The 16,582-nt window shown below is 39.0% G+C and overlaps 1 protein-coding gene across 2 annotated transcripts in view; it reads right to left on the reverse strand.

Annotated features, from left to right (window-relative positions):
• Positions 1–2,843: 2,843 nt before the first annotated feature.
• ttbk1b (tau tubulin kinase 1b) overlaps positions 2,844–16,582 on the reverse strand; it is a 39,300-nt gene continuing 25,561 nt past the window's right edge. Inside the window, exons 14-16 of one of the 2 annotated variants that reach the window (XM_087290372.1) lie at positions 9,338–10,647; positions 4,688–7,189; positions 2,844–4,249 (exon numbers count right to left, since the gene is read on the reverse strand). In XM_087290372.1, the coding sequence (XP_087146498.1) occupies positions 6,745–7,189; positions 9,338–10,647 (1,755 nt within the window). In that variant the 3' untranslated portion in view covers positions 2,844–4,249; positions 4,688–6,744. Of the gene's footprint in view, positions 4,250–4,687; positions 7,190–9,337; positions 10,648–16,582 lie in introns of those variants that run through there. The other variant, XM_087290373.1, reaches the window with a different exon arrangement.

A 16,582-nucleotide genomic window follows, 5' to 3' on the forward strand; every position in this document is an offset into this window, starting at 1 on the left:
CATCGAGGTTAAAGACTAGTCTGCTTACAGATGGTGGTTGAGTAGCTGGCTGTCTGGTGCAGTGACCAACCAGCTTAACACACTCAAAACAGTGAAGATGATCATGGACTTTAGGAGTAACCCCCTGTACTCCCCCCACTTACCATGATGGACAGCACTGTGGCAGCAATAGAGTCATTCAGGTTCCTGAGCACCACCATTTCTCAAAATCTGAAGTGAGATCCTGAGGCGCTTCCAGGCCAGCCGAGAGACATAGTCCCTTCAGCTTGTCCTAGGTCTTCCCTGAGGCCTCCTACCGGTGGGACATGCCTGGAACACCTCCCTAGGTAGGCATCCAGAAGGCATGCGAAAAAGATGCTCGAGCCACCTCAGCTGACTTCTTTTGATGTGGAGGAGCAGCAATAGGGTGAGGAGAGACAGAGCTCCTCACCCTATCTATAAGGGTGCACCCTGCCAGCCTGCGAAGGAAACTCATTTCAGCCGCTTGTATCCAAGATCTTATACTTTTGGTCATGACCCAAAGCTCCTTACCATGTGAGAGTAGGAACGCAGATTGACCGGTAAATCGAGAGCTTTACCTTTCAGCTCAGCTCCTTCTTTGCCACAACAGAAAAATACATCAACCGCATTTCTGCTGCCGCTGCACCAATCCTCCTGTCAATCTCACCTTCCATCCTTCTCTCGCTCGTGAACAAAACTCCAAGATACTTGAACTCTTCCACCTGGGGTAAGGACTTTCTTCCAACCTGAAGATGGCAAACCACCTTTTCCTGTGGACCACCATGGCCTAGGATTTATATGTGCTGATTCTCATTCCAGCTACGTCACACTTGGCAGCAAACCGTCACGGATATTGTTTCGGAAAATCACTCTGGACCCCTCACACCGAGGCCACTCTCTCTTTGAACTGTTGCCCTCTGGCTGGCGCTCCAGAGCACAAAAACATTTTTCCCTCTGGTCATTTCCCACCTGAACCACCGTTAATTACCTCATATGCACAATAAACTCTGTATACAGGAACAACTTTTTTTTCTCTAGATTTTCTAAATGATATTGCCATTTATTCATGTTTTTTCTATTCATGTCTCCTCTATGTTTCTACTTTGTTGCACTCTGTTTGTACTTTGCACTTTGCTCCACTATGTTTGTACTTTTTGTACTCTCTGTACTGGAAGCTCTTATCATAAAGACAAATTCCTTGTGTGTGCAAGCACACTTGGCAATAAAGCTCTTTCTGATTTTTATTCTAAGATCTAAAAGTTCTCTGTTGTTGGTTCATTATATGAAACATCATTCTTTTTCATCTTCACCCATGGTGGAAAGAGAACTAAAAAAATCTAAGTCAGGTAAAAGTACCATTACTTGTCAAAAATGTAGTGATAGAGGAAAAGTTTGTTCATTCATTTTCTTTTTTGGCTAAGTCCCTTTATTAACCCCTTTATTAATCCGCCACAGTGGAATGAACCATTTTTCCAGAACTTAACATACTTAACAAACCAGTGTATGTTTTACACTATACACATCTACACTACACTATGCACATCTACACATACACTACGGCCAATTTGGCTTCTTCAATTTACCTATAGCACATCTTTGGACTGTGGGGAAAACCAGAGCACCTGGAGGAAACCCACCGGAACACGAGGAGAATAGCAAACCTTCTGTTTGTGTTACCCACTGTGCCACCGTGCTGTCCTAAGAGAAAGTAAATGTTCCATATAGTACTCAAATATGAGCCCTTCTAGGAGTACTCAAGAGTGATAATTATACATTCATTTTCTTTTTGGCTTAGTTCTTTATTAATCCAGGGTTGCCACAGCAGAATGAACCGCCAACTTATCCAGCACTTTTTTTACGCACAGATGCCCTTCCAGCCACAACCCATCTCTGGGAAAAGTGATAATAATTAATAAAATAAAAATGATAAAAGTAGATTAGATCAGTGCCATTTTCATTAAAGAATGCTTCAGTGTAAATTCATTTATTTGCCATTCATTGACTATAAATTTAAAATGTGATATTATTTTCAAATAAGAACACATTACATTATGCACTATAATAAGTTGACAGAAAGCAGGCTGGTGCATTTACATGCAAAGCGATATAGAGAAAAGTAGTTTTGACGATACTGTATGTTAATTCTTAGATTATGCACTTTGAACCCTGAAATAATTTTTCCGTGCAGTTTTATTGGATGTGGATCAAGCTGGGATTTCCGGTTGGCTGGGCTAATGAAGTAGACGTGTTTGTTTCTCGTTCCCTCACGTTTTCGTAATGCCTATTTATTTTATTTGTGAACTAAAAATCAGAACACTCCATCATTGGAGAAAACCATCACTTCGATAAAACATGACCTCCAAATCGCCTAAACAGAGCAAGACAGAAGCAAAAACTGACCCCTCAGAGGACGCCACAAACCAGCTGAACATGGCGCCGATGGTCAAACAAAACATCGACAGGTCCTATTGACGGAATTAAAATCCTCCATTTCAACTCTTGAGTAGAAAATGGATGTGGATCAAGCGATTGATTGTTGTACTTAGACAATCACTGTAGACAACAGAACACTACAAACACTACACTTTTTACTACTGTCAAAAACTACAGCGTGGTGACTGTAGGTGGAAGTAAAATATATACTGAGTAAAAGCACAGATGTCTAAAATACTTAGAAAAGTGCAATTCCTGAGAAGATTTACTCAGTTACAGTAATTTGAGTATTTGTAATTGGTTACTTTCCACCGCTGCTTTCACCACAGCAAGGACATGCAGATTCCCCTATGCACAACATCCACTGAGTGTTTCTGGAAAGAGAGAAGGAAAACAATCAACCAAAACAGTGATGGAACTTGCATTTATTGAATGGCATCATTGATAATTTGTAATAATTTGTCATTTTATAACTCAGAAAGGTTGCACCTTAGTATAAGTTAGTCAATCATGATTCATGAAACACATTCATGCAAATTCTCTCAAAGCAACACACTGAAGAGAGATGACCAACCAGGAGGACGTGTCTTTCCTCAAAACTTGTTGGCATTTGGAGCGTAGAGAGAGTGTTCTGGGTTCTCCACAGATGGAACATATTTTCCTGTTATTTCATCCAAACGACAGCATGCAATGGTTCTGCAGTGGGCATGGTCTAAATGAAGCTCTCTCTCTCTTTAAGATCACTCACAGATAACACTGGCTACTGTGCACTAAAGACATTTTTCTCCTCTGGTGACTTGACAATCTTCATGGATGTTCAGTTTTCATCCACGCACAGGACAGAAAAAAACACCAATGACTAGAGCGGGCATGAAGACACACTCCGATAGCACCTTAGTTATTATTTTCCACTTCAGATTAGTAGCCTTTGAACACATGCTCTGGACACTCAGGAATATCAGAACGGCATAAAAATAGCATCCCGGAGTACATTTACAAACCCCACACATGCTCTTTTAACACACATTATTGATTTCTGCTGCATTTCTCCTTGGTGTACCTGGTTTTTGAGGAGCTTTTGTGTTCTCTTCAACCTTCGTTCAGCTTCCTCAAACACTCTTTGAACTCTAAATGTTGTATACAGATCCGAGTGGTGCATCTTCAGCCTGGCACTGAAGAAAATGCAACTAAGTTACTCCTATTTTCACCCAATAATCTTTTTTGTAGCCTTTGTTGTTTTTTGGAACAAAAATATATATTTAGATTTTTTTTTAAGTACTGCTTACATTATCTACAGTTTTGCAAAAGACAATAAACAGAAGCGGACAAGCATTTCTGAATGCAAGCCACTGGTCTGGGGTTCGGTAACAAATACATTTACCAGACAGGTCACAGATGACCCAATCAGGAAGAGAATTAAAGATGGTGGGTGGAGCAAAGATGATAGTATGATTGATGTCAAACTGTAGCAGCAACATTAGTGATCTTTAGGGTATGTTTACAGAACATTGAAGTACTAAAAGCAATTTTATTATTATTATTTGGCATGGATCCATACTCGTGCACAAACCTGTAATAATAAAATCACATTCATTAACTGTATTTTTTCAAATACTTGAGCTTTGAAACCCAAAGGTCTGCATTTTCAGGAACTAAAATAATGTTTTTGTGTAAATTTATGACCAACAATTTTACTTTGTATTTTGGACAGCCGATTCGAATGCTGTCACCTGGTTAAACAGGCATTATCAGTTATTATCAGCTGATAGATATGAGCCAGTATGGGACTTTTGTGCCTACCGGTAAGCTCAGAAGGCTGTTCTCATCCATTTACATGGTTAATCAGCTATAAATCACATTTGGCTGAGGCCAGAAGTTAACAAGAATGATTGATATTATTTATTTTTTTTATATATATATTTTTTATTTTTTAATATTTATAAATTTCCCATTAATTATATTTTATTAACGTCTACCCTTACCCCAACCCTAACCCAACCATCACAGTAATGTAAAAACAGATCTGAATCTACTACTTCTCTATAAGTGAAGTTGATTAACCACAAGAATGATTTATATTATTTATTAAATTTCCCATTAATTATATTTTATTAATGTCTACCCCTACCTCAACCCTAAACCCAACTGTAACATTTATGTAAAAACAGGTCTAAATCTGGAGTCTTTCTTATTTGTGTAGCTGACTAGCCATGTGGATGGATGAAAAAAGCCTTCTAAGCCTACCAGTACGCACAGAAGCCCCCAACTTTCAACTGATAACCACTGATAATGCCCATTCAATCGAGTGATATCATTTGAAGCGGGTGAAATAACTACATTACGCATGCCAGGCCAGTAGATGGTGATATCACCTGTAAAGAAACACCACAAACCTGTGCATATATGGTTCAGTAGCTATCATTGTTTTGGTTGCAAGTACGCACATGCCTATAGACTGTTATATGTAATATGCATGGTGTCATCATTTTCACAAGTTTGCATCATCTGTGCTTTACACAGAGATGATCCCATTCCACACGAATCTTTGAAAACTACTAAAAAAGTTGTATTATGCATGCCAGGTCAGTAGATGGTGATGTAATTTTGTAAACAATCCTCAATCCTCACAGTCCTGTAATCCGCCATAATTGTTTTGATTATCAAGTAGTCGCACATGCTTATGAATTGAGCATATACTGAAATAAACATGCGCATAACGTATCCGTTTCACACAAATTTACATTTTACACGCTACTTACATGAAGATCAGAGGCTTTGTAACCCATTATCAAAAGTCAACATAGGCTCATTCTGAAAATGTAGACTTATTTACGTTTCTGGAGATCACAAATGATGTCAACTTATGGCTGCATTTCATCTTTAAAATGAGCGCTATGAGGTGGTAAGGTGCCGTTTCCTTTCACGCTTACCAGCTGACCGCTTACCTCCGTATGCTTATCTTTTTCGCTGTTACCAGTTTGTCGGGTAGCTCGACACGTACGTCAGTGGAATGAGATGCAGAGGTGTTGACCATGACAACAGGGTTCGAGTCTGGTGAAGAACAGTTCCAGAAAGCAGGTAAGACAAAAACAGAATCCAAAAAGTAAATAAACAAGTAATTAACAGGGTCAAAATGTGGTAAAATCTGAAAACGTGGTAAAAATCTGTGGGCTTTTCTTTTTCTGGATTGCTTTTTAAAATACTGAGGTTGGGTTTAGGAAAGGGGTGGGCGGGTCAAACGGCGCTTTTTAAAATGCTATTGGTTGGGTTTAGGGAAGGGGGAGAGTAAGGGTTTCGGTTGGTTGGTTAGTCAAAAAGTCAGTCAGTTGACAAATCCAGCCTCTGGTGGATTTATGTGAGAACAGCAGACTTGAATGGCACTCACGAGAGAAATTTGGGATCTCAAAAAGCATACACAGCAGTATCTGGTGGATTCACGAAAAAAAATAAAATAAATCTAGCTCCTGTGACGTATTTTGCTGTGTTCTGAAATGTATATAGGGGTACGTAATCAGAATGAGCCTTGGTTATCTAAAGTTAGTATTCTTAGCTACCTAATTTAATTTTTTTATGTAAATCATCAGCAGAAAATGCAATAAACGAGTTGAAATGTTTTTAGTTGACAGTGTTGTGTAAACATACCCTTAGCTCTGTGTAGAAATTAAATGCAGGTTTTAGAACTAGAGAATTAAGAATCGCTCACTTTTCAGAAATTTCTGCACAGAACTACCTAATACAGGTTAACACACTGCATTAGCTGATATAAAAGTCTCTCTTAAACACAAATAAATTGAATATAATTTTTGTAATTATTTTAGGATTTGTAGATTCTGATTCTGATGTTGGTTTGCCCTGTTTCACAAATGATATTTCAGTGAATAACTGGCAGGTACTTTAATCTATTGAAAAGTATTAAAGCTAAGTAGATCCCAATTTTTACTCGTACAGTATGATTGGCTTCATTATTGAACATGATAGTAGTGTTTGCGCTGTGGACATGAGAGCCTGTGGAAGCTTTTTTGTGATGGCAGCAATAATTTCCTTTGCAGGTTTAAGGCATATGAGGTGTGTTTATCCGTCCAACACCCCTCATTAATGACAACTCTCCCACACACACACTCGCTGTGTGTAAATGTCAGAGGTTTTCCTCAGCAGAGGTATTTAAGTAGCTGCTGCAGTCACTTGGCAGAATAGCGAACGTGTCCTTCATATTGTTTGGTTGCGTGTCTGACAATTCAGAGAGTGATTGTGGTGTTGATGCTGAGGATGAAGATAATCTAGAGCAATGGAGTCCTTCTTCACACACTGTAATTATCTTGTTTTTGTTTTTGACTCCAGTGGATCTTTCTTTGCTTTTGTTGAGGTTGATGGGTGGGATTTGCTCTTTCTTGGGGTGGTGGAGTCCTGAGGTTTGGATTTGGACACAGACGGGACTGGAGGTCTGGGCTGCTGGGCTTGCCGTTGCGTTTCATTGGCTGCAAGCTGTCGTCGAATGCGCTGAGGCGAGGGGCTGTCGGTGCGGGAGGTGCCGTAGCTTCGCGGGGAAGTACTGATGCTTCTGGTGGCATTAGGAGCTGAGGTACGAGTAACGGTACGTGTGGCCGTCCGGCTTCCTTGAGTGTGGGAAGGACCTGAAGATGGAGGAAGGGGTGGAAGTGTTTTAGAGGGGCGGAGCTGAGGTTTAGGCGGCTGCTGATGAATATTTGTGTGCAGACTTGCAGATTTCTGAATCTTGGGATTGATAGAACTGTTGGTTCTGTTGGAGAGGAAGAAATAAAGAGTCATATCATTCAGTGGAATTATAATACAATCATTATCTCCATTTAGGTTCAGTATGCACAATTTTACATGTCACATTAAAGTAAAGGTCTGCCACGGGACCCGACCAGATTTCTTGCGGTATGGGAATAAATTTCCGAATAAAGCATGGGAGTGGTCGGTAACTGGTGTAATTTGAACGGGAGCGGGTGGTCTAACAATATCGCTCCCGACTGCCGGGCAAGCAAGTACACGTATGTATGTGTGTGAATGAGACAGCGTGATGCTGTGTGTCGCTTGTTTGTTGCTATCTATGTATGTGTGTGTGTGTGATTAAAGAAAGAGAGCGTGATGCTGTGCGTCGCTAGCTTGGTGCTGTCTATGTGCGTGAGTGTGTGTGTAAATGAGAGAGAGCGTGATGCTTTGTGTCGCTTGTTTGGTGCTGTGTGTCTATGTGTGTGTGTGTCTATACAGATGGCTTGTTATAGGCTGTCTGGTTTTGGTCCTCTGTTCGCAACCCCTAGTTAGTGGGAACGGCGGGTAGAAAGCGGGGCGGGTCAGACAGCGGGACAACAAATGCTGAATATAAGTGGAAGAGGTCAGTTCGGACTAAAACCTGGAGGGAACGGGATTAAAAATTTTGTCTCAAGCAGATCTCTACATTAAAGCCCAATGTACCATTGTATACTTTTTACATGCAAGCCTAGATAACAGGCGGTTCATGTTCATAAGTCTTTCCAAGTATACTACATTTGATGTGCTTGCAAACATTATTGGGGAAAGTTACTTTTAAAAGTAATGCATTACAATATTGAGTTATTCTCTAAAAAAAAAAGTAACTAGTTGAGTTACTTAGTTACTTTTTATGGTAAGTAATGAATCACGTTACTTTTGCATAGCTTTTGCGTTAATTTTTATTGCCTGAGCTTGATCTCTTTTAGAACTTGTTATTTTTCTTTCTTTTATATTAGAGGAACTTCCTGAACCCAGAGCTATACATGCAGTATATACAGATTATTGAAAGTTTAAAAGCAACGTGTTTGCTACTTTTGTACTTTTGCCTTAATTTTGTAATTTTGTCTCAAGTAAAATGACTGTCCATTAAGACAATCCCTTTTACCTTTTCTTCAATGTGTTCAAACTACTGAACACATTCTCTCGTTAAGTGTGTGATTCCTTGTAACTACTTTACTTTTTATTCAGCAATTTACTTTTTAAAAGCTAATTAATGAAACTAAAAGGTAACTTGCATTACATTGTGAAATAAGTAACTCAAATATTATTACTTATTTTTTAAATGTAATCCATTACTTTACTCGTTACTTAGAAAAGTAATATTATTACATAAAAAGCGTTACTTGCAATGCGTTGCACCCAACACTACTTGCAAAGCGGTTGACATACAGTATGTGCATTATAACAGCTCATGGGGTATTATTATCACATATATAAGTACAGTGCTCAGTATAATTGAGTAGACCCTATTTTGAAAATGAATGTTTTTATCCATCTTTCAGTGGATATAGGCGATGTATTTTGATGCATTTAAACAAAATGAATTTATTAAACAGATAAGTATATTAAAATAATATTTGTCGCCAAATATATTTAGTAATTGAAAGAAAACAATTAAAGCAAAATATTGCAAAAAAAATTAGAACCTACAAAATTTCAACTAAATTTTTACATTTTTTGCTTCTCTTGATTTTTCCCCTTTTTAAAATTTGTTTTTAATATTTTTGAATAACATTTAAATTTAGGTTTAGTAGTTTTTTATCGTTCTTTTGTTAGATAAGCTCCAGATTTGGCTTCAGTACTGACTAATCTAATGTACATGTAGGCATCTATTGTTAATTGTTATCTGTGAAGAATTGCTGGCATTTTGTGGAAAAACTTATATCTCCAAAAAATTATCAATTAATATGTGCAAAATGTATGCACAAAGTATGAATGGTGACCATTAAAATATACATGTAAATTTTGAAGTATAAGTTGCATTTAAAAGGAATGGCAAGAAATCATTATACATTTGCTCTTAAAGAAAATATATTTCAAATTGTTTTCAAATTAAGACTCATGAGAAACATAAATTCAAACAAATGTTCAAAATTTTGATGTGTACCAAATAATTTTCTGCTCCACCCACCTGTATTGAATAAAAGACACAGATCTCTGGGTTTGCGGTAGAGTCGCGCACTTTAACAGGTCGTAAGACCCCCTGATAGGCGTGACTGGCCGAGGGATCCTGCTCTTAATTTTCCCATCCGCTCCTTTAGCGGAGTCATCAGATTGGTGGGCTTCATCCTCAGATGCAGTGGTGGAGAGTGTTGGGGAGTGTGAGGAGGCAGAACGAGAGCGCATCATATGCGTTTGTTTACGCTCCAGAACCAGACGGGCCAACTGTTGGTGTCTGCTTTTGCGAGTTCGTTGCAACTGCTCTTGACTCGTCTGCGATGACTTGTCTGAGCCCGTTTCATCCTCTGACATGAGCACAGGAATACGGCTCCGCCTTTGTGGGAGTGGCTTTCTATCAGGTGACTCCACCTCTGGTGGAGACACATCCTTCTCATCCTCTACTTCAGCATCTCTGTTTTGTTCAGGGGACACAGATGGACTCTCTTCTTGCTCCTGTTCTTTCTCTGTTGTGACACCATCTTGTTCGTCATCTAATTTGGTTTCTATTGAAATATTTTCTTTAATAGCTATAGACACTGGCTGCTCAGCTAAAAACACAGTCTCTGCTTCCTCTCTGCTACTAATAATTACATTTTCTACTTCCTGCTTTTCCTTCTCAGCTTCACTTTCTTCCTTTTTCTTCTCATCCCCTTCCCTTTCCACCTTAATCCCTTTACTATTCCTCTCTATCTCCACTAGTTGCCCTGACCGATCCTCTTTCTCTTCCCCCATTTCGTCACGCTCAACAGATATCGGCTCATCGAATCCAGACGGACGGTGTCTGGCTGTCATGACATTAAGATGTGACGTCTCAGCGATGTGGATGAAAGTGCGCTCCACTTTAGTAAACGGTGGCGAGGAAGAACCACTGGTGATCACAGCCGCAGTTGTCATGACGATAGGCCTGGGCTCTGATTTAATGACAGAGGAAAGAGTGCCAGGTTCAGATTCTTCCGGCACAGGTCGCTCTCCCTGCGGTGTCAAAGCAGCAAGCGTTCCCTGCCCATCCCCAGGTGAAACTTGTCCGTTACCGGCAGACACAAGCACCAGTGTGCGTGAGCCCTCTTCCTGGTCATGGTCTCGATGTGCAGGGGCGAGTAGGGTGGACGCTGCCCCTTCCGGGCTTCCCTCACTACTGCGTGGACTCCCATCACTTCCTGAACCTCCAGTCTTCACAACCTCCTCTCTCAGATCATCAAACATCAAAACACCAGACACAAAGTCCACTCGCTTCATACGCGTCTGAGAGAACGAAGGCGAAGGTTCAGCCACGGCGATGTCCTGTAACAATGCAAGAAAAAAAAAACTCAGTGGAGTCATGTTGAAAAAGTTGTGTGGCATTGAAAGGATCAGTTCCCTCCTTTATTAATGATTTCCAAATCATTTACTCTTCCCTTGTCATTTAACATGTTAATTTCGTTCTTCCTTCAAAACACATTTTTTGGTAAAACATACAGTTTTCTTCTCCATATGAGTAGTTTCCAAAGTTAGGGACAATGACAGGGGGTCGCTTGGTGATTTTGGTGATTTTTAAAAGTCAAAATTTTTTAAATAAAATTATTAGAATTACCATATTATTTCCATAATCCACAGAAGATATGATATAAAATAGTAGTGAATAGTTACATAAAAACAACAGGCGAATAAAATTTTGTTGTCCGATCTTTTACATTTTTTTTTTTCATAGGACTGGTGTGTTTACGTTAGATTAACAACACAGCAATAGCGTCAGCTGCAGCAAATTGATTTTATAGCACTAGGTTAAACTTTCTGACACCTTTATGGCAATTAAATACATTACAAATAAATACAAGCCACAACTGAACTTTGAGAATGATCTCTGAGTGGCGGTCTCCGATAATACACCAGGAACAGACTTGTGCTGAAAACATTGTGTCCAACAGTTTCTTTAGCTGAGGTCAACACTAAATTAAACATAAATAAATGACTATAAAAACGATATGGTTCTTATACTGATGCACTTTTTTGTGTTGTCAATATACTTGTGTTTATATAGGCCTATTGTTATGTGTGCAACGTTTGTAGATTTATAACCACCTCCGAGAAATTTGGGAGTTGCGAGTCACTGGCATTGTTATTTTGGGGGTCGTGAGCTGAAAAGTTTGGGAACCCCTGCTCCATATAGTGGACCACATGACTAAATCATTGAATTAGGTAAGACACTTATTACTTGGCTGGAAACATGTAGATATCTCTGAAGCTGTGTTGAAACTGCAATTTGAACGTTCATACCACTAACCAACATAGAAGTCCACTATATGAAAAAAAACCTGCATGCTTTCCTCAAAAACCTTAATTTCTTTTAGACAGAAGAAACAGATGAGTCGATTATAGGGAAACTTTCATTCTGGAAATGAAACAATTCTTTTTCAAGCACCTAAAGTCTGCCAAGCATCTTGCCGGCAGCTAGCTCTCTGCAACTGTCACATGGTCGCCCACTGAAGCTAAGCAGAGACCACATGGGATAGCTAGGTTGCTGCCAGAAGTGGTGTTAGTGAGACCAGCAGGGGGTGCACAATCTGTGATCTGTGTGGGTCCTTATGTATATTGATGGGGACTCTATACTGTTCAGTGAACGCCGTCTTTTGGATGAGATGCATAATTGATGTCCTGACTCTCTGTGGTCAATAAAAACCAAATTTGCCCACTGGGCTCTGTCCATCATGGCCTGCTAACCATCCCCATATCATAATTGGCTGTCACTCTGTTTCCTCTCCCCCAATTAGCTGGTGTGTGGCCTGATGTCTGGCGCAATATGGCTGCCAATGCTTCATTTACATTTACATTTACATTTAGTCATTTAGCAGACGCTTTTATCCAAAGCGACTTACAAATGAGGACAAGGAAGCAATTTACACAACTAAGAGCAACAATGAATAAGTACTAAAGGCAAGTTTCAGGTCTGTAAAGTCTAAGAAGGGAAGTGTTTTTTTTTTTTTTTTTTTTTTTTTTTGTACAATTAGTGTGATATTCAAAGAGGCAATTGCAGCTTAGGAAGTGAAGTGGAGACTAAATAGTTGAGTTTTTAGTCGTTTCTTGAAAATAGCGAGTGACTCTGCTGTTCTGATGCAGTTAGGGAGTTCATTCCACCAACTGGGCAGATTGAGCGTGAGCGTTCGCGAAAGTGATTTTTTCCCTCTTTGGGATGGAACCACGAGGCGACGTTCATTCACAGAACGCAAGTTTCTGGAGGGCACATAGATCTGCAGAAGTGAGTGCAGATAAGAAGGTGCTAGGCCAGAAGTCACTTTGTAGGCAAACATCAGAGTTTTGAATTTGATGCGAGCAGCAACTGGCAGCCAGTGCAAACGGACTAGCAGCGGAGTGACATGTGCTCGTTTAGGTTCATTGAAGACAACTCGTGCTGCTGCATTCTGGAGCAGTTGAAGAGGCTTGATAGAGTTAGCTGGAAGCCCAGCTAGTAGAGAGTTGCAGTAATCCAGTTTGGAGAGAACAAGAGCTTGAACAAGGAGTTGAGCTGCATGTTCAGATAAGAAGGGTCGGATCTTTCTGATGTTATAGAGTGCAAATCTGCACGATCGAGCAGTTCTAGAAATGTGGTCAGAGAAGTTTAGTTGGTCATCAATCGTTACTCCAAGGCTTTTCACCATTTTGGATGCAGTAATGGTTGCCCCATCCATCTGGATTGAAAAGTTATGGTGTAGAGTCGGGTTGGCAGAAACTACAAGCATTTCCGTTTTTGCGAGGTTCAGCTGAAGATGATGATCTTTCATCCAGTGTGAAATATCCAACAGGCAGGCTGAGATACGAGCTGGAACCGAGGGATCATCAGGATGAAAAGAGAGGTATAGCTGGGTGTCATCAGCATAGCAGTGGTAGGAGAATCCATGTCTCTGGATGACTGGTCCTAGAGATGATGTGTAGATGGAGAAGAGAAGTGGCCCAAGAACAGAGCCTTGAGGTACCCCAGTGTTTAGATGCTGTAGGTTGGACACCTCTCCCCTCCAAGACACCCTGAATGACCTGTCAGAGAGGTAAGATCTAAACCATTGTATAACAGTGCCCGCAACGCCCAGTGACTCAAGCGTAGATAGCAGGATCTGGTGGTTGACAGTGTCAAAAGCAGCTGACAAGTCCAGCAAAATGAGGACTGATGATTTAGAGTCTGCTTTAGCCAGTCTGAGATCCTCCACGACCGAGAGCAGGGCAGTCTCAGTTGAGTGGCCTTTCTTAAAGCCGGATTGCTTGTTGTCCATGAGATTGTTTTGAGTAAGAAAGTCCAGGACTTGATTGAACACTACTTTCTCCAGAATCTTGGCCATGAATGGAAGCAGGGATACTGGTCTGTAGTTTTCAAGTAGCGTATGGTCCAGGTTGGGTTTCTTTAGCAGTGGGGTTACCCTAGCCTGCACACTGGTGGGGGATGAGGAGATTTCCCACCAAAAAATTTGCAAAGTTCTTTGAGTGTCCATAAAAGTGCTATATACATGTATGAAATTATTATTATTAATAATAAAAAATAACAAGAAGAAAATGCACAGTATATAGTATAATACCAAATTAATTTAACGTGTACACATCAAAACACAACACTCTGTATGTCTAATGTCTCCAGAGATATCAACCTGTCCTTGATTATATTCCACCTCATTTCTTTCAAGCCATTTCTCCTTCAGCTGAACCAGCACATTCTGCATTTTTAACCACAGCATTTAAACAGACTTTGATAACACACTGCTAATAAACTCACTTTGAGTCAACCGTTTCAGAAAACTACAGATTGTTACAAGATTTTTCCATTCATTTCCATTCATTCATATTTAACCAAGTATCTGCTTTTCTCATACTAAACAACCTCAACAATCAGAAAAAAACCTTTTTAAGGCTGCCCAACAGGACTTCTCAAATGCGAAATAAACACTGTGGACCACGCTGTGAGACAACACACCACTCTTTAGTCATTTTTCAGATTATTTACTTGTGATTTGGTTGTATACAAGCTTTGCAGGATTGTCTTTTTAGAATGACATACATGGTTAAAAAGGCACAAAAGTCCATTTTACAGTGTAGATTTCTCTCTCTCTATATGTTTTTTAACGATTTAGCCCATTTGTGATTTCAAGTGTAAACTCAAAGACAGTGCTCAGCCAACAGTATGTACAGCGGTGGACACACACAGGGCGAATGGAACAGAGGAATGTGTTAGTACAGCAGCATGTTCAGCTATCTGTCTAAAGAGTTATGATATTACAAAAGCCTAAAACGCATGCTTGTATATATTACAAGTCTACTATACAGTCCCTATTTTATTTATTGCACTAGCTAGCTATTTTGTGAAAGACACGAAGGCTGTCGAAGGCTGACCCTGATTTACTTCAATGGGCAGGTCTGGGATCAGCTTATGAATAACTTTTATTCAATACAAATTTCAGCATATGGTAAAAATTTTGACTCAGAAAAGGTTAAAATCGATTCATAACAATACTGGTCAGTGAGAAGCCATTTACACGGTTTTAGGCTTTTCTGAATATACTGTATTATTAAATAGATAAAAGAATACAATTTGACGCTTTTCTATACAAATGCTAAACGCTGTTATAAGCTGCTCAGAGCTCAAGGGTCGTCTCTGTGGAGTTTAGACAAGCTCGGGTTTGACCCAGTTAGAGACAGAGAATGTGAGAGGTTATGAATGTTGAATGGCATGAAACGGGACTGCAATGATAAGCCATTTGGCTTGAATGAGTAATGACTTTAGCATGAAATATGGTTCTACATGAAACATCGTTGTGATTCAAAAGTATTGGACAACATTATTTACAGTCTTTCACTAAATCAGAGAAAACATTCCTTAAACGATCTATACATGTTATTATCCCATCTTGAGAACATTTTATACATTTTTAAAAGCGCAGAAACAATACATTTTCTGGCGAATAATTATAGGCCTGATCAGGATCACTACCTTTCAAAAGTTTGTGATATTTCTTTGTTTTTTTTTTATTTTTGGGAAGTAATGTATTTTTTTCAGGGAGGATTCATTAAATTGATGAAAAGTTTCATTTGTAAATGTTATAAAATTCTTCAGTTTCAATTAAATGCTGTTTTTTTTATGATTATTCATCAAAAAAGTCTAAACAAAATGAGTCATCAGTTCCTACGAAAATATTAAACACCATTTTCAACACTTATAAAATGAGAAATGTTTCTTGAGCACCAAATCAACATATTAAAATTATTTTTTGAGAATCGTGTGACACTGAAGGCTGAAGTTATTCAGCTGTGCCATCACAGAAAAACATCACACACTTTAGCATATACTAAAATATAAAAGTTATTTTAAAATTTGAATATTATTTCACAAGTTAAAGTGTATTTTGATCAAATAAATTCTGTCTTCGAGCATATAGACTTACTTCTAAAACATTATAAAATATCACAGACCCAAACTTTTGAATGGTAGTGTATGAGACACGGCCTCAGTTATTTAAACATCTTTGGAACACACAAAAAATGCATTTGCTTACCACTATTATCTTGCATTACCAACAAAAACCCAGTTTCCAAGTTCTTTCATCTCTATACACATATGTCATTCAGTCTGTGCTCATCTTCTCTATTAGGAAGACATTTGGATCAGCTATCTCACACAGACAAAACACTTCTGCACATATACACATTACAGTACACCGGTGAGCCCAGATAAACAGTGGTTGGTGTAAATTGCATTGAAACACCCAAAGCAGCACATATGCCAAGAACCAACTGCTATGAACACCGGGTTCAAAACCAATATGAAATGAAGGTATTTTGTATTTGTATTTTCAGAATGTATTGCAGTTGGTCCAGCGAGGCAAATTATAGTTTAAGAAGAATAAACTCTTTAGCAAAATGGTTCGCATATGCATTGATTTCCAGCATAGAGCACTTTTAAAGCATGGATTTCAAGTGAAACATTAAACCACAAACAAACAAGCAATCAATATTTTTGTTTTCCTCCCAAAAGATACACATATATCTTAGCTGAACTGATTTCAAAGTGTTAATGCTACTTTGTTTTACAGTAAATATCTAACATTGTGTCTTTGCCAGGCAAAACTAACATGCCTATCCAAAAACTAATAAACCACAGAGAAATCGACTATGAATTAAACTAAAATTATAAATAAAATGCTAAAGTACTAAGCATAGGATGTCAACAACAGTACAGTTATGTAAAGCAGAGTTTTGGACCAGA

Source organism: Danio rerio, chromosome 17, assembly GCF_052040795.2.
Source record: "Danio rerio strain M-AB ecotype USA chromosome 17, GRCz13ab, whole genome shotgun sequence".
NCBI classification, from domain to species: Eukaryota; Metazoa; Chordata; class Actinopteri; order Cypriniformes; family Danionidae; genus Danio; species Danio rerio.